This window comes from Lampris incognitus, chromosome 2 (assembly GCF_029633865.1).
Source record: "Lampris incognitus isolate fLamInc1 chromosome 2, fLamInc1.hap2, whole genome shotgun sequence".
NCBI lineage: Eukaryota > Metazoa > Chordata > Actinopteri > Lampriformes > Lampridae > Lampris > Lampris incognitus.
In genome coordinates this window covers 121,707,320-121,732,028 of record NC_079212.1, presented here as the reverse complement: position 1 = coordinate 121,732,028, position 24,709 = coordinate 121,707,320, and the positions used below count along the sequence as shown (strand labels likewise).

Below are 24,709 nucleotides of genomic sequence, written 5' to 3'. Positions count from 1 at the left end.
CTCCAAGTCAGTCACACTTTAGAGATATCAACCTGTCCAGTTAGGAAGCAACGCTGATTTGTGAATCAATTTCACCTGTTGGTAAATTGTCTAATTTCCACCAGGTGGAAATTAGACAATTTGCAAGACAACCCCTATAAAAGGAATGGATTTGCAGGTGGTGGCCACAGACCATTTGCCTGTCCTCATCTTTTCTGGCCGATCTTTGGTTAGTTTTTCATTTTGCTAGTGCCCTCACCACTAGAGGTGGCATGAGGCGGTATCTGCAACCTACAGAAGTTGCTCAGGTAGTGCAGCTCATCCAGGATGGCACATCAATGCGTGCTGTGGCAAGAAGATTTGATGTGTCTCCCAGCACAGTGTCCAGAGCATGGAGGAGGTACCAGGAGACAGGCCAGTACACCAGGAGACGTGGAGGGGGCCGCAGGAGGACAACAACCCCGCAGCAGGACCGCTATCTGGTCCTTTGTGCAAGGAGGAACAGGAGGAGCACTGCCGGAGCCCTACAAAACGACCTTCAACAGGCCACTAATGTGCAGGTTTCTGCTCAAACAGTGAGAAACAGAATGCATGAGGATGGTATGAGGGCCCGACGTCCACAATTGGGGCCTGTGCTCACAGCCCAACACCGTGCAGCCCGATTGACCTTTGCCAGAGAACATCTTGGTTGGCAGATTCGCCATTGGCGCCCTGTGCTCTTCACAGATGAGAGCAGGTTCACACTGAACACATGTGACAGACGTGAGAGAGTCTGGAGACGCTGTGGAGAACGTTCTGCTGCCTGCAACATCCTCCAGCATGACCGGTTTGGCGGTGGGTCAGTGATGGTCTGGGGAGGCATATCCTTGGAGGGCCGCACAGACCTCTACGTGCTAGCCAGAGGTACCATGACTGCCATTAGGTACCGGGATGAGATCCTCAGACCCATTGTCAGACCATATGCTGGTGCAGTGGGCCCTGGGTTCCTGCTCATGCATGACAATGCTCGTCCTCATGTGGCCAGAGTGTGTCAGCAGTTCCTGTATGTCGAGGGCATTGATGCTATGGACTGGCCTGCACGTTCCCCAGACCTGAATCCAATCGAGCACCTCTGGGACATCATGTCTCGTACCATCCGCCAACGCGATGTCGCACCACAGACTGTCCAGGAGTTGACCGATGCCCTGATCCAGGTCTGGGAGGAGATCCCTCAGGAGACCATCCGTCGTCTCATCAGGAGCATGCCCAGACGTTGTAGGGAGTGCATACAGGCACGTGGAGGCCACACACACTACTGAGCCTCATTTTGAATCGTCTTGAAGAATTTCCACAGAAGTTGGATCAGCCTATGTTCTCATTTTCCACTTTGATTTTGAGTATGATTCTGAATCCAGACCTTAATGGGCTAATGATTTTCATTTCCATTGATCATTCTTAGGTTATTTTGCTCTAAACACATTCCTCTGTCTAATAAATAAAGATTTTCAGCTGAAATATTTCATTCATCGAGGTCTATATTGTGTTTTTAGGTGTTCCCTTTATTTTTTTGAGCAGTGTATGTTTTGTATATGGTGTGGAGCATGATATCAAATACAATGCTAGTAAAAGTGGTTGTCATGATCTGCAGAACCAAAGAGGTCAATTATCTAAAATTTCCTGATTTTAAATTGTCTGATAATAATCTTGGGATATGTAATAAGGTGAAACATCTTGGACATTATATTACTGAACAAATGACAGATGATGACAGTTATAGGCAATGTTGCATGATGTATGCACAAGCTAACACTCTCACGCAAGTTTGGTATGTGTTAAGTTAGTGTGACACGATGTCTCTTTTCAGAGCATATTGTACACCATTTTATACTGCACACCTGTGGTCAAACTACAAAAAAGCAAGCTACAGAGACTTCAAGTAGCTTATAATGATGCTATGAGAATACTACTAAAAAGACCTAGATGGTGTAGTGCAAATGAAATGTTTGTGGCTGCAGGAGTCAATACCTTTCAGGCTCTTCTAAGAAATTTCATGTATAAATTTATTTGCTGGCTCAGTGACTCTGATAATGTAATCATCAAGAGTTTAACTAATATAAGATTCAGTGCCACATGCTACCAATCCCAGCAGTGGGACCACTGGTATAGCTGCCTTCTTCTCAGACACTGTTCCTTTTATGTCATTTTATTGTGTTTACTCTGTGTATTGTCTAAGGTTTATCTTTTACCTACGGTTCTTATCTTTTATGGCTTTATTCTCTCTTCTCTCGTTTTTTTTTCCACCTTGTCTTTGTTTGTTATGGACCCTGAGTCTGCAATAAAGTTTTGAATTGAATTAAATTGAACTACTGTAATAGACTATTCACCGGCCTCCCAAAATCAGTTGTGCACCAACTACAGTTAATTCAAATGTGGCGGCACATGTTCTCACTGAAACTAAAAAGTATGAACATATTACACCTGTTCTTAGATCTCTTGCATTGGCTCCCCATCAAAACTAGAATTGATTTTAAAATTCTGTTAATTGAATACAAAGCACTAATTGGCCTTGCATCACACTATATCATTATTATTATTATTATTATTATTATTATTATTATATAAAAGACATGCCAATTACTCACAAACCAGCAAGAACTCCCAGGTCCAATGGCAGTGGTCTTTTAACCATCCCACGTGCTAGGCCTAGAGCAGGGGAAGCTGCATTTTGTATTTACGTCCCAAGTAGATGGAATCCCCTGCATAAGGACCTGAGAGAGGCCCCCGCACTGGACACATTTAAAAGCAGGTTTAAAACCTTACTTTTCAAAACAGCTTATGGCTAAGTTTTTGGTGTGTGTGTGTGTGTGTGTGTGTGTGTGTGTGTGTGTGTGTGTGTGTGTGTGTGTGTGTGTGTGTGTATTTTGTATATTTTGATATTTCTGCACTAACACCTGCTAATATGCTATTTATTTTCTGTATTTGCACTTTTATGATTGAGTTGCAATTGGATTCTCACTTAATGTAAAGCACATTGTGTTGCCCTGTGTATGAAATGTGCTATATAAATAAAGTTTGACTTGACTTGACACTGCTAATCATGCATACTACCGGGCCTGTCAGCCTACTAATTGTTTTGCACAGTTATGACTGTATAATCAAGGACCTCTTGTGGTTGCAGTGATTCAAAACCTTTGAAAAACCTGTTTTATACCCCAACTGAGTGCTAACTCCTCAGCTGTTTTTTCACACAAGTCCACACACCAGAAGTGGAGATACGTGGTCAATGCCTCCGTATTTTCCCTTCTCCTGGTAGGCAAAAAAAGGTGTGGTTTGTCGCGAAGTCCGACCACTCGAGCAGGGGAGATCTGCACTCTGCTGAATGCACTCTTCTAGTTTCACTTGATATGGCATGCATTATGACTATAATGTGATTACTTTTCGGTGATCTAAGGTTCCTTGTAGGTTGACAGATGAATAAATTAGCTAATATGCTGACTCTTGTATGTCACATTTGCAGTTCATTCTCTACAGAGGTGCTTATTAATGTGACTTCTTGGGGGGTGAGAGTTTCCTCTTTCTTGATTAGTTATGAGACAGTTATTAGCATTCACTGATAGAGCACTGGGCACATTGGGCACAGAAATTACTTTTTTGAAAACTGAATCTTATTGAATGTTGCACACTTCTGGAAAAAAAATCATTGAAAAGAAAAGGTGTTCTATAAAGTTATTTAGATACCATCTTTGACTCGGGTGAGGTAGATTACGTTATGTATTTGCATTTCCCATTTGAATCAATGCCATCAGTGTCCACTCTGAATCCTCCATTTTGATTAGCATGAGGTCTTTGGCTGAAAAGTCAGGGTCATTTTATCTCTCTCCTAGGTTTCTGCCAAGTAGAGAATGGAAAAAAAGCAGCATCAGACTTTTTACCTTGTGTGTCGTGCTTACTCAGCTTTCTCACACCCTCTGTTGATGAATCAGAAAAAAAAGATTGTTCAGCATCAATACACAGGATTTTAATAGAGATATGAAGGGTTTTCAGATGCGTCCAATATTTGCATATTGTGTGTCTCAATACTATATAAGGAGGCAGAAGCATAAGAAATAAGCATATTGAGGTCAGACCATGATGACCATACGTATTCCAGCCACCCTCTTAGCACACCCTATTAAGATTCTGCTCTACAACACACTTTAATGAGCGTAACCATGGCAGGGCAGAGGGCACTTAAGCCCTTAACCTAAATGAATCGCCATCATCCTAATTATCAGACATCCTCTCAGTCTTTTCTGTGCCATTCTGTCCACAGCTCCTCAGACATTTATTTCCCTGGCATTTGAACAAACCTCATTCTGATGTCAGTACAGGCATTTTTATTCTGTACAGGAGCAGCAACTATTTCTTTATTTGTTGTTTTTTTTTGTATTAGACAATAAACTCAAGAGCAAACAGTTGTTTTGAACGATAGACTCATCGGGTTATACAATAACTCTCTAGGCCTGTCTAATGATTCTGTAGGTCTTTTTAACGGCCCCTGGCTTCTTTGTGTCCCAGGGGGAGGATTCCACCACTGCTCCAGAGACAAGGGAGGGGGGTTTTGTGCCTATGCTGACATCACCTTGGCTATCAAGGTATGACTGATGTTGTCCGTCCACCATGTTAGAGGGGTAGTAAACCTTTTTATCTTGTTTTTTTTTTCAGCTGAAAACAGTTTTCCCAGTTGCCCTGGTTACAGGTTCAACAAAAATGAGAGCACATCACACGGCTGCATCAAGGGAGAAGACCAAATCTGCACATTACGATCAACCCCCCCCCCCAACTTACCTGCATCATTTGGGGTCATCAGAGACATTGATACCCCATACTGTGTAGCAGACATATGTATGGTCCAGTGCATTTGACCAATAAAATATGAGTCAAGTAGAAAGGTGACATGCTGGTGTTCACCAGCCAAACACTCTGGTGCTAGAACACTGCCACCTTCACCCCCCCCCACCCACCCACACACACATACACACACACACACACACACCACACCACCATCACTGTCTTCTTCAGTTTCATCCCTTTCTCTCTCTCTTTTTTTACATTTTTCAAAATGTGACTGGGAAAAGACAGGCTAAAAATTATGTTTACTTCCTCCTTTAAAAGATATAACATTTAATATGCAAGAAGAATAAGCATATTTTTAGACATGTAAATGCATTTACACCAAAAGCGTTGTGGGTAATGAAAGCAGCTGTCAGTTATTCATTTTCTATGAGAGCTGGTGACGAGGGAAGCCATTGCTATCGCAGTGCAAAAACGAAGTACTACTGAAACAACGTGCTAACAAAGCGTAAAGTACAAATTGTACATTACGATTCTCAAAACGCAAAGTGATGGATTGTTACTGTGTCATCTCCTAGGAGAAAAGATAACATTCTTTTTCCTTTACTCTCTCAGTTTCTTTTTGAGAAAATCGAGGGCATCTCCAAGGCCACCATCATCGATCTGGATGCACATCAGGTGAGACGACCCTCTTTCCTCTCTTTGCTACAGTGTATTGCTGTCAAGAAAATGGTATTGATGAAAAGATAATACCATTTTTCTCCACTTCACTAATAAATGAGGCTCCCTGCTGGGGAAAAAGAGCCCTCACTTTCATATTCAGCTGAGGGTAAAAAATCTAAAACATTTTCACTGACAAGCGTTCAAGGCTCTGGATAACATGAGAATCAGTAGCATACTGGTGGGGCTAGCACATCAGCCATATGTACTAAACAGCTTGCTGATATTTAAGTATTTTGAAATAATTTGCGCTGTTGTTTTGCCATATATTCTAACTGTTTTAGAAAAATAGAATATATGGAGATCCAATAATAAAGCATTTTTTTTTAATATTGGATCTCAGTCAACAAACCTTGATGAGAACTTCCTCATGCCAAAGCGCAACATAATCAGGAATCAGAAACACTTTGTCATTTCACTTCATGTACTTACGCACATGAGATGAAATGAAATATTGTTTCCCCCCCAGCCCAAAGCAGTACAACACAAAGACAAAAACACATATCCAAACTACAAGAACACATATATCCAAACTAGAACACATATATCCAAACTAAGAACACATTCAAACTAGAACACATACATCCAAACTAAGAACACATATATCCAAACTAAGAACACACATCTCCAAACTAAGAACACATATATCCAAACTAGAACACATATATCCAAACTAAGAACACATCCAAACTAAGAACACAAGCAAACTAAGAACACATATATCCAAACTAGAACACATTTATCCAAACTAAGAACACAAGCAAACTAGAACACATATATCCAAACTAAGAACACATATATCCAAACTTCAAGAACACATATATCCAAACTACAAGAACACATATATCCAAACTACAAGAACACATATATCCAAACTAAAACACATATATATCCAAACTAAGAACACATATAACCAAACTATGAAAAAAAATCACTTTCGAAGAGAATGAACGTCAGCCGTGATGACTGTAAGAACTGCCGGTTTGCATAGGCTAGCAGTTAGCTTAGCCTGCCCCGCGTCCACATCCTGTCAGACCGCTCTCGGTGTTTCCTCTTTGGGCACAGCTCCAGGCAGGGCTGTGGTCTCTGGGCCCTAAGGCCCATAAGGACCACAGACTGAAATCAGTAATATACTAAAAATAAACTGATTTTTGTACTTAGCCACAGAGAAAGACAACTCGTAATAAAGTTTCATTTTTTTATCTATTTACATATTTCTGGTCTCATGTCAGCCCTCACATTAAGCAAAGTATTATGCTTCATTCAAGTTGCAGTTTAGCGCATCGTGAGCAGAGCACACAAAAATATTGGCAGCTGCATAAATATACTGAATAAATGAGACCTACTTAGTACAATGTCTTTTATCTTAAAAGACTCTTCAAGGACTTATTGGCTATATAGCAGCCGGTATCGAGCAAGCCTTTCTCTTGTGGCATTGGACACCAACACCGCGTTGGGGGGAAGGATGTGAGAAAGTAATTGTTGTTGAAAGTTTAATTCAATTTAGGTGTAGTCTCTACATCACAACTGGAACAAAATCTGGACAATTAATGAAAGAGGGTGTATTTCCCTTGTTAGTCATTATGGTGGAGAGACACAGACTGCACAATTAAAAGCAAGCCAACTACAGGCAATAGCAATCTGTCAGATCCCAGACCTTTAATGACAAAAAGTGACAAAGGAATCTTCCATCACAGGCTACTGTACCTATTTTCCCAATTAGCACTACATGTGCATTAATCCCACAAGGCAGCAAAGGTGAAGATATTGAATTGTTTTTATTCTAGCAGCCTCACAGTAAATTATTAATCTAGCCTAACCTTGTTCTGAAGGTTAGAAAATCTAATTTTGCTTGAGGGACAGTTGGCTATTTATCATAGCAGTATTGTCCATTGCTGGAAAAGTCAGCTCATATGGGACCAGTGCTTGTTTACCATACTGACATTATAAAGGTAACTGGCAGGACACGGGCAGATCTGGCAGATCAGTTTCTTACCAGTCAGATGCATGTCGCTCCCTTAATGCTGCTGAAAGTGTCGTGAAAAGTAACACAGTATGTCAGCTTCGCAGACCTTGAACAAAACCAGTTTGAGAACAATTAAAGAAATAATTTAATTTTTTTTTGAAGTCTATCCCTGTTTTTTTTTTGTTGTTTTTTTTGCTTTTTGGATTTTCCCCCTTTGTATCCGGCCAACTACCCCACTCTTCCGAGCCATCCCAGTCACTGCTCCAACCCCTCTGCCGATCCGGGGAGGGCTGCAGACTACCACATGCCTCCTCCGATACATGTGGAGTCGCCAGCCGCTTCTTTTCACCTGGCAGTGAGTAGTTTCACCAGGGGGACATAGCGCATGGGAGGATCACGCTATTCCTCCCCCAGTTCCCCCTCCCCCCAAACAGGCACCCAACCGACCAGAGGCGGCGCTAGTGCAGCAACTAGGACACATACCCACATCCAGCTTCCCACCCGCAGACACGGCCAGTTGTGTCTGTAGGGATGCCTGACCAAGCCGGAGGTAACACGGGGACTCAAACCTGTGATCCCTGTGTTAGTAGGCAGCAGAATAGACTACCACGCCAAGCAGATGTCTGTCTATCCATGTTTTACACTCACCATTCATGTAGTACGTAGTTAGGTTTCATTTTCACATTAATGCGCCCTTTTCCTCATACTGGAAATGCAGCTCCGTCTTGCGTTCAATGCAATTAACGGGGAGACAAATCACAATCCTCATTTTATGCAACCAAAAAAAAATACTAAGGTTCAGCCAAAGGAAACACGGTGCAACAGCAGTCTACCATAGCGAATTCGAGTGGTCATTTATAAAAATGTGCATTCATTTTTATTGCTAAATTCTGTACCAGTGTTAGTTTTGCTTTGCTGCAGCAAAGTGACTCCTGTTGGTAATCACTTGCTGGCTGTGTTTTAGGAACTGGCAGGGTAGGAAATGACAGTAACCAACCTTATAATGACTTCAGAGCTTTAAAATGGCCACTAAAATTCGTTATGATAAACTGCTGTAGCATCATATAAGGTTTGGCTGAACTGTGCATTGTTTTATACACTGAATGAGGATTGTGGATTTGTCCGCCATTACTAATTGTATTGAACTCTCGATGGCAAGCTGGAGCTGCATGGCCAGTATGAAGAAAAGGATGAATGACTGTAATAATAAAACCTACCAACATTCCACATGAGCGATGGGTATAAAATAGAGATAGACTTAAAAAAAAATTGTGATATTCCCTTCAAGTGGGACTGGGCTCTAACCAATATGAAATTAACTTTCATTTCAATCAAATTAGGAAGTGGTTTTTTTGGTGTTTTTTTTTTTAAATCCAATCACTAAAACAATTTTCTCTTATCATTTCAGTGTATCTTAAATAAATTATATTTCTGTAATGTGATAATTCAGTTATGCCAACAGTAAAATTATCTTTTTTTTATGTAGTGGTTTAATTTCTTGCTCAAGGACACTTTAGTAGAGCAAATGCTTGTGGTCATATGGCTTCAGCTCAGGTCTTCTGGCTGTAGGGTGGATTTGCTAACTAACCACTTGGCCATTCTGACTGCTTTCCTCTGTTGCACCAAATGCTACTGACATTTATGAGCAACTACTGTAGTCATGTTCAGCGTTGATCCAGGTCACAAGTTATGTTGCATTTGTGTCGTAATGGTGTTGTAAATGGTCCATGTTTTGAAGCAGTGTGGTTTGTAAAACATCAGGTTTCACTGAAGCACTCTCTCTTCTCAGTGGCCCACATTCAGCTCAGCCCAGCTTTGCTCCTGAAAATAGTACCTTGACATTTTAGAGAGGTGATTATCATATTTTACTCTTACTTTGTGTTTTCTATGTAATTACTCATGTCCACCACCAATTAGCCCTGAGAACTTTGTTGACACTTTTGTTGACACTGATGATATCTCGGGGATTTGGAGGTCCATGGCCATATTCCAGAAGTACAGCCTTGTCTATTTTGAAGTGGGGCTTAATGCTAATGATGCCCCTTTACCGATTGATGGATAAGTAGTCAATACAGATGCCAAGTAAATAATTCATGAAGACTATACGCAAGACCAAATCTGCTTTGAAAGCATGGAAATGGGCCAAAATTTCCCCTTTCAGCAAATATTAGGATAGCAAGAAATATCAAAGTTGTGTACCAAGATCCTAGTTAAGACTCTGGTACGTGACAGCCGAAGTACTTTTGTCCTCTGTGTAAATTAACAACATTGCCTCACAGACTTTTTTTTTGACTCACCTAGAAGTAAAGTTGTAGAAGTGAAAAGCACTGTAAGGCCAAATTAATATTCAAATTGAGGTCATTGTGATAAAAAACTACACCAAAACACTGGTAAAGCTGCCTTTGTATCTTTTATAGATTTTATAGCGTTGAATAGAGACCAACACCACTACAGTATGTAGTGTGGAAACAGCTTGCTATTTGTAGATGTCATTATTTTCCTAGTTATCACCCTTATTATTTAATGTAATGTTTGTATTTCGAAAAAAACAAAACAAAAACAAAACAGAAGCAGAAAAAATCCAAGGACCCTCCAGTCCATACATTGTCCTTGCAATGTCTGGTAATGTATTGTTTTCTTCATGATTTTTTTTTCAAGTTTACATTGAACCTTATACTGGTTGAAGTGTGTTTGTCTTTCCCTCGGTCTGTTTTTTTCCCCATTCATCTTTCCAGTCAAATTATTTTTGCAATCTCTCTGAGTATGTATCTGCATGCAGAGTAGTTTATCCCCATTGATTTTACACTGATATTAATTGACGATAATGTAATCTCTCTATACATGCATATGACCTGTAAGAACCTTTCACTGTTGACCAACACCAATGATATCCTACCATCAGATGATAGATACTCCTTTGTCATAGGAAAATAGCATTTTGTTTGTTTTCGTTGATAAAAAAAGAGAATTTAGTAATGACACCCGGAAGCACAGGCTTTTATTGTTACATACCCAGGCCTTGTGCAAGCATGCAAGTTTTAAGAGAGCCCAAAACCATCTCCCTACATATGTCAATAAATAATTTTGAGAACATGAACTGTTTATCCTTACACAATTGTTACATATTATTGTTATTTTGTGTTGTTTTGATTAGGATTTGTTCAGTTGTGTTGGATTCTCTGAACCTGTTTGGACCTGATAATGGGACCTAAGTCGTTTTCAGATGATGAAGAAAAGACCCACTCCAAATCAGCTGTGCAGAGTTTTTCCTCATTACACAGTATTTCTCTATTTCACAGTATGTGTGGGAGACTAATAAGACTGCAGTCAGCGGGAGCCCATGCAGTATTTGGACTGATTTACTCCACAGTCACAGGCTGTCTGTTAGATGTGAGGGGGAAAAGAGCAGCCAGTTACATCATGATTTAGTCATCGTCTTTAGTACACCTTTAACAAGCCTCCATGCACAGAGGTGTATGCACATGTTGGTTGATTCACATGACGCAGACAGACATAGTGTCAGATACTTTAGTAGAAAATCATGCATTCGTTCCTTTTACCTTCCTTGCTTCTTCCACAGTTCGATAACAGTTTGGGGTGGCATGGTGGTGTAGTGGTTAGCACGGTCGCCTCACAGCAAGAAGGTCCTGGTTTCGAGCCCCAGGGTAGTCCAACCTTGGGGGTCATCCTGGGTTGTCTTCTGTGTGGAGTTTTTATGTTCTCCCCATGTCTGTGTGGTTTTCCTCTGGGTGCTCCAGTTTCCTCCCAAAGACATGTAGGTCAGGCGAATCGGCCATGGCTCTGTGCATAACTGTAGTCCACTGACTTCCGGGTCTACTGCAGCGGTCATACCAGTTTCCTGTTTGTTGGCGTGTGCTATTGACAATGGCATATTTTTCGCGATGCCTGCGAGATTTACCGTGGGAAAATGTCAGCGACATGCACAGAATTGTCAACAAACTTTCACCTGCACCTACCAGCAAACAGGTTAACTATTTCAAATTGTACATATCAAGTTACGTCCACAATTCTGTCTGTCCATCCGTCTGCTCATCATTTTGTGGACGTAACTTGCTACAACTTGAAACTTTTCACCCATATGCTGGTAGGTTCAGGTGAAAGTTTGTTGACAATTCTGTGCATGTCATTGACATTTATTCATGGTAAATCTTTTAGGCATCGCGAAAAATATGCCATTGTCAACAGCACACGCCAACAAACAGGAAATTGGTATGATCGCTGCAGTAGACCCGGAAGTCAATGGACTACAGTTATGCAGAGTCGAGGGTGTGAATGGGTGTGTGTTTGTCGGCCCTGTGATGGACTGGTGGCCTGTCCAGGGTGTCTCCCCACCTGCTGCCCAATGACTAGGCTCCAGCATCCCCGCGACCCCGAGTAAGGATAAGCGGTTTGGCTAATGGATGGATAACAGTTCGTCTTATAAAGGTGTTTACTTTCTGACCTTAGCATTCAACATGTGGTTGAATATGTTAAGTGGTCTAAGACTGCTATTGCTAGACAATGTCATTATTTGTTATTACATGGTTAACGTCATTGACGCTTGAATTGTTATTTTCAATAGGGGTTATAATACTAGAAACTAATAATGTCTGTTTTTTTGCATCACTTCCCCAGTATTGTCATAGAATTGTGCCATACTTTTTTAACAGCCAGCCATGCATGGGCCTTGCTTTCAGTTTTGTTTTTATAATTTTCCCTTTACAGAAGATGAGAAAACAGAAACAATCATGCAGGAAATATCTGTTAATTTTTTTGCCGTTCACATTTAGGGGGCAGAGCTTACTCCTGTTATGGTCCTACAAGTGTTGCTTTTCATTGTACTGCTCACCTGAATTGAGTCTGCAAAACACATATAAATAGGAGAGAACTATAAACGCCCCAAATGGCCATCAGGCAACTTTTTTACATCCAGTATTTATTCGTTACAGTTGGGTCCCTCTGTCCTGCTTTGCTTCCATTCATTCTGGACTTTGCTGTATCTTTTAATCTACACATGGCAGGAGTCAGGCACACTGCCTGACAAATGGAAGTGAAGTAATGAAAAGCGATAGAGTCACCATCACTTTTTTATGAGTGTCTCGACATTAATGCCGACGGATGACAAGACTATTTATCCTTCATCTCACCCTATCAGTCACAGCACCTTGTCACAGTTAAACATATTGCTCAGAAGTGACATCTGTGTGGATCAGGGAAAACGGATAACTTCCCACTGGGCTGCCATGAAACTAACCGTAGGCCGGTCTGTAATAGGAACCAGAAACCAGAAAGAGATGTGATCCAGTTACTGTACATACAAAAACTTTTATGTATTTGTTTGCTATTTAGTAACACTTTGTATGATGTCTATCTTTATTATACTTTTTTTAGTGTATTCATAATGAAATATAAACATGCTTATAGTGTATTATGACACAAAGAACCTATAGTGATTTATAATTGGTTATAAAGCACATCATAATATTTTATAAATACATAATTATAATGACTCATAGCACACTTGTGACTTATAGGCCAATGTGAGTCAATGCTTGTAGAGCTTTATGAACCACTTTTAAATTTTTTCTCCACTTTATGTAAAGCGAGACACTTTTTCAGTGTATTACAAAGCTTTATGAACCACTTTTTATGCGCTTTAAGTGAAGTGAACCAGTTATTTATACTGCATTATTGATTGAGCTTTATGAAACACTATTCATAACTCCGCATGAAAGGAGGTTCATAAAGCTTAGACTTACAATGTCTTCATTATGAATACACTGTAATGCACTACTATAAAGATGTACTTCATAGAAAGTGTTACCATTTTTTTATGTCGAAGCACCTTTTTTCAATGAAGGCTCTGCTGTGCTTTAGGGAAACGGACATGAGCGAGACTTTCTGGATGACAAACGAGTTTTCATCATGGATGTCTATAATCGCTTCATCTATCCAGGTGATGGATATGCCAAGAGTGAGTGAAATCACCACAGGTTTTTCATCGCAGTCTTATTTTTTAATTAAGTTGGTCAACTGCATTTGCAAGTTTTAAATTAAGAAAACTTTCTACAGCCTGGAAAAACGTGAACCACTATGAAGTTATATTTATATGTGTATTTGGATTGTTTGGTCCATAATTAGATGCTAAGAGCTGAGAGGGACAGTCATTTTGCTTTCCTGCATGTGACAATCTAATTTCAAATCCTATATCAGAGGACACTACAAAATTTGTACTCTCAGGGGTGTTAATAACTGGAAGATAGAATGTTTTGATGTGTTTAATGTATTACACTGATAAGCCAAATCATTACAACCACCTGCCTAATATGCTGTTGGTCCTTTGTCTGCTGCCAAAACAGCGCCGACCCACCAAGGCATGGACTCGACAAGACCCCTGAAGATGTCCTGTGGTATCTGGCACCAAAACATTAGCTGCTGCTGATGTTTTGACGCCAGACATTCAAGTCCTGTAAGCTGCAGGTGCAGATCATTCAAGTCCTGTAAATTGCAGGTGCAGATCATTCAAGTCCTGTAAGTTGCGAGGTGGAGCCGCCGTGGATCAGACTTGGTTTTCTAGCACATCCCACAGGTGCTCAATCGGATTGCGATCTAGAGAATTTGGAGGCCTTGAACTCTTCATCATGTTCCTCAAACCATTCCTGAACAATTTTTGCAACGTGGCAGTGCGCATGATACTGCTGAAAGAGGACACTGCCACCAGTGAATACCATTGTACTGAAGGGGCATACCAGGTCTGCAACAATGTATAGCTAGGTGGCACATGTCAAATTGATGTCCACATCAATTGCTGGACCCAGGGTTTCGCAGCAGAACATTGACCAGAGTATCACACTCCCTCCACCAGCTTGTCATCTTCCCACAGACCATCCTGGTGCCATCACTTCCCCAGGTAAATGTCGCACACACACACGGCCATCCACGTGATCTTAAAGAAAACGGGACTCATTGGACCAGGTGACCTTCTTCCACTGCTCCAATGTCCACTTCTGATGCTTGTATGCCCATTGTAGGTGCTTTTGATTGTGGACGGGTCATCATGGGCACTCTTGACTGGGCAGATAGGCAGCCTCAGACGCAGCAGGAATGTGTTGTTGTGACACATTCCTCCCATAACCATAACTAAAAATTTATGTGACTTGTGCCACAGGCGACCTTCTGTTGATATGGGCCAGATAGGATAGCCTTTGTTGTCCTTGTGCATTGATGAGCCTTTGGCTCTCAACAACCTGTCCCCGGTTTGTGGTTTGTCCCACCTCGGACCGCTGTCGGTAGATACTCACCACTGCTGACCGGAAACACCCCACAAGCTTTGCTGTTTCAAAGATGCTCATTGTGCCATAACAATTTGGTCCTTGTCAAAGTCGCTCAGGTCTTTACTCCTGCCCATTGTTCCTGCATCAAACACATTGTCTACAAGAACTGATTGTTCGCTTACCATCTAATCTACCCAGACCTTGACATGTGCCCTTCTTTGGAGATAATCAACATTATCCAGTTCACTTGGGAGTGGTCATAATGTTTTGGCTCATCAGCGTATACTATCTCAGAAATAATCATACCACTGCTTGCAAATCTCCATGAGGTGGGCTACTATCTCCTCCAATTCCAACCCGTAGATGTCACCGACTGCCATTTTAATTATGCAGTGATTTTAGTTTTCCCTCCACACCAGAGCTCACTAATGTGAAATACTGCTGGACATTTCTCATCCAGGAGCCCATTATAACACACATTGGTTATATGAAAATAAACTGTCAACATTCAATTTGTATTTATATCTAACTTGGTCAGTATAAGAGCTATTCAATATGTACTAAAGTAATTTAAGTTGAATAAATGTACATTCTGGTTTGTTTAAGATAAAGACCATGCAGTCCCATTCAGCTTTCTTTGTATTTTCCTTTTGTGGAACATTTATTTCCCTGACATCAAAATGGCTTCAAACACAAAGACATGGCATTTTCTGGACATTGTTTTACCTTTAATTCCTTCATAAAAGCTTTGAACAACTACCAAGAACACCATTTCCACAAGGTTATTGTGTTTTGTTTTGTTTTTTTTTTGTCCTGCTTTTGCCACATAATTCTGTTTCAACTAGATTCATAAAAGTCATTGTAATTAATCTTTCTCACCATTTGAATTAATATATTAGCAATATATATTAACTCAAATACAAAAACAGTATTTCTAATTTGGGCAAGAATTCAATAACTGTATGCAAAAGAAGGTAGCCCATATTTGACGAATATGTTGGACTTTATATGATGAATAATTTTGCAAGTATTTCTGGGATAAAAGAAATCCTATTTCATAAAGTACTATAGCATTTTTTGCTATACCATACTTTGGCTATACTTATTACAGGCTAGACAGGAATGGTTAACTGATAACAGCTATAGATATGTGGCCTCAGGAAAGGAAGGCCAGCTGACACCATGATGATCCCCATGTCATTGTACCTGTAGGAGCCATTAAAAGGAAGGTGGAGCTGGACTGGGGCACCGAGGACTCTGAGTACCTTCATGAAGTAGAACTCCACTCCGAGGGCACACTTAATGAGGTCCGACCTGACATTATCGTCTACAACGCAGGAACAGACATCCTGGATGGCGACCCCCTCGGGGGACTCTCCATATCTCCACAGGTACCTCCATTTGTCAGTCACTCTCAGCAGAAAATATTGCTGTGCTTTTGCTATTGACTTTCCTTCCATCCACTATCAACGAATTGACTAAACAACCAAGCCAAGGCTGTTATGGATGTTGTATGATTTTAATGTGTTGCATCATATTACTCATATTTCAGTGCGGTGATTCAGTGCTTAAGCATTTGTTAACCATTACATTACAAACAGCCATATTGAATAGGGCAGTGAACAACAAAACAATACATTTTAGATGTCACATCCAGTTGCCTTTGCTCATTTACTGTTACTCTTAAACTCTATAGTGAGGTGAAGTATAAATCTTTTCACTCTGTATAAATCTGTTAAGTATATATATATATATTTATATATATATAATATATGTAATATATAATAATATCTAATATATAGATATAATAATAAATATATAAGTATAAATCGGTTCACATGGCTTCTTCAGTTCTGACACTGGGAGGATAAATCTCATTATTTATCTTCATGGTGATGCTTAGCCCCTTCCAAGTACTGATATTTAAGAATGCAGTTATATGGGAAAGAATGAAGATTAGTCCTTCAAAAGTAAAAATGAAAGAAAAAGAAAAAAGACAGTAATTCTAGGCAATTTCCTCACTAGGAACATGAACTACCTTATTCACCTTATGATAAAAGTTACAAGTGCTGTTTCTGCATAAATTTCACGTATGAAAAACTGATGTGAAACAAAGTGAATGGTAAAAGTCAAACAAGTACTTGAACCAACAGGTCGAATGCAAAATTTTTTTTACTTCTACAATGGTTAGTCTCTTATACTACTCTGTAACAAGCCATGGACAAAGCAGAAAGTTCTCAAAAAGGTCACATTTTTGAGCACAAAGCAGAATGAAAATAATATAATTAATGAACCCATCCTCATCATTATGTAACATATCTTGACCTCTTTTATTAAGTCTCATCTTCAGTGTGCTGTAAGAGATGAGAAGCCCCCTCCCCACAGGGGGTACATATGCTATTCAGTTACAGAATGATTTTTACCATTTTCCAGGGGGATGAGTTGTCACGGTAATGGCCCAGATACCATAGGGTAGGTGAGTGAGGCAAAATTGGGGCCAGTGGGTTCAGACAGGTATAAAACACTTTATGGTAGCCTCAGTTTATTCCACTGTAAGTGGATTTGGTCCAGATCCAGTTCTCCCAATCTCCATCTGGGCTAATTTGAATGAGGAGCAGTTAGGAGCTCATTTAATGATGTCCTCTGCAACAATGGAAGCTGGATTGCTTTTCTGGACTGGATTCTGGAAAGGTCCTAGCTTCCAAGGAGGGCTTTGTGATTCTGTTTTAAAGTTGGATTTATTAATCTTTTTCTTTTCTTCTTGTCTCATTAACTTTTCTTTTTTTTTTGGTATGAGACATATTCTGAGGCCTGTGGGGAGTTGCCTTCAACTTGCTCTCCCTTAACAGAAGAAATACTGCCTGGAAGACACTGTAGTTAAACCATTTCTCTTAGCTTCAGCTTCAGGACTTGCCCTTTCAAGACAATTATTATTAATTAATAAAATCAATCCTAGTGACGTTAATTTGCTTCATAATAAATGAGAAATTTGACACCAGCTGTTCTCATTCAATTTCCAAAGCAATAGGATATCTGTGTCTCCTCCTAGTACCTCCCACATGTGAGCTCCTTAATGTTACAGTGAGAGGCAGAGCTCTCCGATATGGAGTTAGACATGAGAACAGTAAGACAATCTCCGACACCTCCATCCTTGCCTCAGCAGGTGCTGAGACAAAAAAGACAGAAACATGAGAACATCCAGAAAGATCATAATTACCATCTGAGAACTTGGAAAGAATGACACTATCTATCTATCCTCTCTCTCTATATATATAGCAAGCTAAGTAAGGCACTCCAGATGTCCCTCTCCCCAGCAACGCCCTCCAGCTCCTCCTGGGGATCCCAAGGTGTTCCCAGGCCAGATTGGACATGTAGTCCCTTCAGCGAGTTCTGGGTCTACCCCGGGGTCTCCTCCCAGTTGGCCGTGCCCAGTATACCTCCAAAGGAAGGTGCCCAGGAGACATCCTAGTCAGATGCCTGAACCACCTCAACTGGCTCCTTTCGATGCGAAGGAGCAGCGGCTCTACTCCAAGCTCCTTCCGGATGTCCGAGCTCCTCGCCCTATCTCTAAGGCTGAGCCCAGACACCCTATGGAGGAAACTAATTTCAGCCGCTTGTATCCGCGATCTCACCCTTTCAGTCACTACTCAAAGCTCATGACCATAGGTGAGGATTGGAACAAAGATTGACTGGTAAATTGAGAGTTTGGCCTTCCAGCCCAGCTCCCTCTTCACCACAACAGTCCGGTACAACGTCTGCATTACTGATGATGCTGCACCAATCCGCCTGTCAATCTCCTGCTCCATCCTACCCTCACTCGTGAACAAGAACCCGAGATACTTGAACTCCTTCACTTGAGGCAACAACTCATCCTCAACCTTGGAGGGAGCAATCCACCATTTTCTGGTAGAGAACCACGGCCTCAGACTTGAAGGTACTGACTCCCATCCCAGCCATTTCACAGTCAGCTGCAAACTGCCCCAGTGCACACTGGAGGTCGCGCTCTGATGAAGCCAACAAAACCACATCATCCGCAAAGAGCAGAGATGCAGTTCTGAGGTTCCCAAAACAGACATACTCCTCAGCTTGGCTCCGCCTTGAGATCCTGTTCATGAATATAACAAACAGAATTGGAGACAAGGGACAACCCTAGCGGAGTCCGACACCCACCGAAAACGTGTTTGACTTTGTGCTGAGAATGTGGACACAGCTGTCCCTTTGGTTATACAAGGACTGGATGACTTGTGTGTGTGTGTGTGTGTGTGTGTGTGTGTGTGTGTGTGTGTGTGTGTGTGTGTGTGTGTGTGTGTGTGTGTGTATATATATATATATATTAAAAATAAATAAATAAATATATATATATATATATATATATATATATCGTCACCTTCTTAAAATAATGGCCTAAGTCGTATTTTCAAGTTTTTCAAAAAACAGAATAAACTGACAAATTTTGTTTCAGTTTCAGTTTATTCTGTTTTTTGAAAAACTTGAAAATATGACTTAGGCCATTATTTTAAGAAGGTGATGAGAATAAACTGAAACTGGAACAAAATTTGTCAGTTTATTCTGTTTTTTTGAAAAACTTGAAAATATGACTTAGGCCATTATTTTAAGAAGGTGACGATATATATATATATAACTTTGTTAAAAGAAACACTCAACGGTAGGGATAGTGCTTAACAAATAAGGAGCAAAATAATCCAGATAGTCAAGTAAATTCTCTATGAGAAAGTACAACCCTGTTTCATGCAATAAGCAATCATCAGACAACTGGATTATATATATAAAAATTTCATTAAATGAAACACTTAACGGTAGGTAAAGTGCTCAACAAACAGGAGCAAAATAATCTAGTTTTAAAAATAATCTGGATTTTATATATGTAGTAGCAAATTCAGGAGGCAGGCAGGAATCTGCCGCAGCCGGGAACTGAACGTAGGTAGCCTGGACTATGGGCGACTGCACTAACCAGTCAACTAAAGGGTCCTACCCGTTAGCCAAGGGCTAGCGAGTATAGTCATATATGGTGTGGAGAAAAGTGCTCAACGAACAACAAATGAGGAGCGGAATATTAAGAATATATCTTATTATATATATATATAAAATAGGATACATAAGTGGAATATATATATATATACACACACATATATATATATATATACATATATATATATATATACACATATATACACACACACACACACATATATATATATATCAGGTTTTCATTCTCGGTCTTCATCCTCTTCCAGGGTATCATAGAAAGAGATGAGATTGTGTTCAGGGCTGCCAAGCGACGGGGCATCCCCATCCTTATGGTGACGTCTGGGGGCTACCAGAAAAAAACTGCCCGCATCATCGCCGACTCCATCCTCAACCTACACCGGCAGGGGCTGATTGGGCCAGAGGTGCTTGACGCGGAGGGTTCATCTTCACTTGTGACCAGCATGATGCGTACTTCTGTTTCTGTTGGGTCAGCTCTTACTGTTGTCTAACCATGTGGTTTACAAACAGAAGTGGCAGCTCCATGGCTCTTAGAAGGCTGTGGGGGAACATTATACTGTACAATTATGGAGTGACATATGCACTAACATGCAAGGAACGTTAATAATGCTAATGAACAATATGTTCCAAAAGGAAAATTTAATGAGCAAGGTTGTGATTAAATGCTAAATTGATCTCCCGGGCCTAACCTATAGCTCACATTACACTACAAAAAGGAATTCTTCATGTTTTCATATATACATGAAAATAACTGACTGTTTATCTTGTACCGGGTAGAGCACTTTAGAGAATGATTCTTTCATCTCAGGAAATATGACTTAATAATCTGATGGGTAGTATACATAAATAGTCCTTGAAAAGGTTAATGGATTTTTCCACTTATATGGGAAAAAGTATGATGACAATTACCGTCCATCTTAGTTTATGGCTACGCAGGTGAAAGATGAATTGATTGGACCGTTATAACTACGAAACATTCTTATGTTGATTTTTAACCTGTTTGCATTTAATCATGTCATGATTCTTTCTCAGTAGTATTTAGTTCAATCACATTATTCTATCAGAATAGTGTGTGAGTCCATATCTCTTTGCAACATAATCCTCTAATCATAATGGGACTTGTGGTGTTTAATTAATCATGTTTAACTGCTGCGGATGTGTGGTACATACTACATATAGTGCAATGGGCTGCACATTTTCAGTTCACCACGATGTTTAACTGTCCTTTATTTTATGGGGAGCCCAATTTAGTTTCCCTGTAAGGAATTACCATTTCAGATTAACTTTGAATCTAATTTTGAAAAAGAGGCTAATATATGTGAAGCTGAGCTCTTCTTCTGGTTAGTGGAGGAACTTCCATTCTCAAATCAAAGAAGGTTGAATCGGTTCATCTTGTTACAACGTATATTGACAGAAATGTTTCATCACTAATCTAAGTGGCCTCTACAATCTAAACTGAATGCAGGTATCCCCACCTCTTATAAACAATACAGTGACATAACCACTGAAACCAACGACCAGTTTTATGTGTAAATATGGTCATTAACTAGCGTTTCAATGGCCATGTGTACTATTCTTTCTTACAATGCTGTGATTGCAAACATTCCCAAATCTTCTGTGAATAGTACACATGGCCATTGAAACTCTAGTTAATGGTCACACCCATATTTGCATATGAAACTGTTTGTTGATTTCAGTCGTGATACATCTTTATTGTTTATAAGGGTGGGGATGCCTGCAGTCAGTTTAGCCTGAAGAGGTCACTTAGATGAGTGATGAAACATATCTGTCAATACATGTTTTATCCAGATGAACTGATTCAACTGTCTTTGATTTTCTTACCTGGATTATTGAGCATGCATACAGAGTTCCCTTCTCAAACATTCTCTTCCTGTCCCCCTAAAAATTGATGTCCAATACCCACTGCAATGTCTTTGTGTCATTTATGAAACAAAATAAAAAAGTGCATATTATTCAGTAACCAATGACCAACGATGTTGGAGGTGAGTGAATATGAAGTATTTATTATGTGTCAGAGAAAGGTTTTATCAAGATCTTGTTTATGGTTTGTTTGTTGAAATCAGACATACTCTGAGTAGGATTTAGGCACATATTGCAAGTCTCAAGAGTTGTACAAATGGAGTGATGAAAAAATCCCCAAAAATCAGCTTGATTGCACCTGGAACAACACTGCAGAGGGGATTCTTAAGCAAGGACACTAAAGAATCCCCAGCAAATGCAGACATGTCAGCAGGCTATCGCCATAGTCCACAATAGGACATCATTCTGCATTTATTTTTGACAAAACATCTTGACAGATGAAAGGATAACTGGAATCATGAGAAGTTCCTGGGTTCGAACTCCGGGGTTGGAATCATGAGAAGGTCCTGGGTTCGAACCCCATGGTTGTCCAACCTTGGGGTCATTCCAGGACGCCCTCTGTGTGGAGTTTTCATGTTCTCCCTGAGTCTGTGGTGTGTTTTTTTCCGGGTGCTCTGGTTTCCCCCACCATCAAAAAAGACATGAATGTTAGGGTTAATACTCCTGTCTGTGCCCATGACTAAGGCATGGCAAGAAGAACTGGAGTTGGTCCCCGGGTGCTGCACAGCAGCTGCCTACTGCTCCTAGCTACACAGCTAGGATGGGTTAAATGCAGAGCAGAATTTCCTCATGGGGATTAATAAAGTATATCAAGATCAAAATAATAATACAAAAAAATGTTGGCACCCTTCTGCTTGAAGAGATGCTCCCCATTTCCATGTTTAACTTGGTAATTTAACTATAATGAAATTGTTAAACACAGCAGCTAAAAGCTTGGATTGTAAGAGCACTGAGACACCAGTGAGATGTCAAACCATTTGGAGTATCCCTGACCTGAAATTACTTTCATGCCCCATAAGTGGAAGGAGACTTTCTCTGATAAGAATTAGACGAGCAATAACATAAGAACAAGAACCTGTAGGTGAGGTGAGGCCGTTAGCATGACCTAGAGCGGAGGTTTTGAGTCATTACAATGAAACCATATCCTATGAACTGAGCACGGAGTGTATTACATGTTTCTGACCCGAGCTTTGTTATGGTGCTGCTAAGTGGACCATAAATGGCAACTGACCACGGTCATGTTTGCATGTTTATTAATTTCCACTCATGTGCCAAAAAAAAAAAATGAAAAAGGGCGTCGAAGAATGGGACACTCATGATCATTTAAAGGATAAAAGGTTCTAACTTCGAATAACATGAAAGGAAGTCCTCCTTTCGTGATCCAGGAAGCTGCCTCAGTCTTGTGCAAGGTGGACCGCATCTGCAGTGTCTGTGCTAATTAGTGAGGTGTTTGATGTCCTGTGCTGTTTTTTGTTTTGTTTTAATGGAGCTGAAAGATTCAGTGTAGTCTACCTTTAATTAGGACTCAGAATGGTACTTTATGGATGACATCCTGCCATTAATACCCATATGATCCTGGGTCCTTACATATTGACTCCTTTCAACATCATCCAGGGTTTATTGAATGCTTCATGTACCAAAAAAACGAATTGACTTTTTCTAAGCTTTGATTTTAGTTTTCGGTATTCAGAGATATTTTATCAGACATAAAAAAACACCTCTATGCATTCATCATGTTGCAGAATAAAGCCATACTAACAACTGTCTGTCGTCATTTTATTGCTTTATTTCGTTACCATATGGTTATATCTTACTTTGCTCTAATCATTAGTTGCAGCATAACTGATCTAGCTAACTACTAAAGCATCTGTCTGAACATTTGTGGTTGTCCAATAAATGCCCCATGTGATGTAATGGAGATCCCATCAAATACCTCTGTGACTCGGCAAGTAAACATCAAAGTACATCATGCCTCTTTAACTGGTGCACCCTGCCTGTACGGTTGTACGTCATTTTCTCACCTGTAATTAATTTAAATGGGACCGGACTACAAATGTAATTATCAGTATGAGTTGGCTTAGCTGTAGTTTACATTGTCAAATAACAGATGCATGATATTTTGTGAGCTAAATCGCGAGGCTTTAAAAAGTTAGCAGTTTACTGGACACAGTTTTAACCCTCATGTTGTGTTCAATAATTAGCCTTGGATGCTGGTCACATTGACCCAGGCGTTGGGAGTTTATATAACATTTATTCAAAAATACCCAATCATCATTTCACTGGGGTTTTTTTTGGTTGATAGTTATAATTTAGAACGGGTCATTTTAGCCTAAACCAGAACATAAAGGGTTTAATCATAGCATGCATTGGAGTGGAGGAGTTTGTATTTTACAGGCAATCATTTTTAAACCCTCAATCGCATGTTGACTAATCACATTTGCTGTTTTCCAACAAAGTTCAGCTACCTGGTTACATAGTTACACACATTCACTTTTTCGTCATCTGCTTTTGGCCAATGAGCTGCTTCGCTTGAACAGTGGAGAGACATATTTTGCTCAAAGGTACTTTAATAGAGGGGTATCCGGGTAGCGTGGCGGTCTATTCCACTGCCTTCCATCACAGGAATCTCTGGTTCGAATCCTCGTGTTACCACCGGCTTGGTCAGCCGTCCCTACAGACACAATTGGCCGTGTCTGTGAGTGGGAAGCCGGATATGAGTACGTGTCCTGGTCGCTGTACTAGCCTCTCCTCTGGTCAGTCGGGTCGCCTGTTCGGGGGGGACTGTGGTGAATAGTGTGATCCTCCCACGAGCTACGTCTCCCTGGTGAAACTCCTCACTGTCAGGCGAAAAGAAGCAGCTGGTGACTCCACATGTATCAGAGGAGGCATGTGGAAGTCTGCAGCCCTTCCCGGATCAGCAGAGGGGGTGGAGCAATGACCGGGACGGCTCTGAAAAGTGGGGTAATTTGCAATTGGGGAGGAAATGGGCGGGAATTAAAAAAAAAAGGTACTTTAATGGTAGTTTTTCTGCATCTTCTCCAACTTCACCCTTTGCCCCAAGTAACCAGCT

General features: G+C 40.5%; 1 protein-coding gene across 2 annotated transcripts in view; it reads left to right on the top strand.

Moving 5' to 3' along the window:
* Nucleotides 1-21,162, top strand: part of hdac11 (histone deacetylase 11) — a 69,641-nt gene extending 48,479 nt beyond the window's left edge. For both annotated transcript variants that reach the window (XM_056274583.1, XM_056274582.1), the window contains 5 exons: nucleotides 4,516-4,592; nucleotides 5,407-5,469; nucleotides 13,355-13,451; nucleotides 15,964-16,142; nucleotides 20,007-21,162. In XM_056274583.1, coding sequence (XP_056130558.1) covers nucleotides 4,516-4,592; nucleotides 5,407-5,469; nucleotides 13,355-13,451; nucleotides 15,964-16,142; nucleotides 20,007-20,249 — 659 coding nt within the window. In that variant the 3' untranslated portion in view covers nucleotides 20,250-21,162. The remainder of the gene's footprint in view (nucleotides 1-4,515; nucleotides 4,593-5,406; nucleotides 5,470-13,354; nucleotides 13,452-15,963; nucleotides 16,143-20,006) is intronic.
* Nucleotides 21,163-24,709: the final 3,547 nt, after the last annotated feature.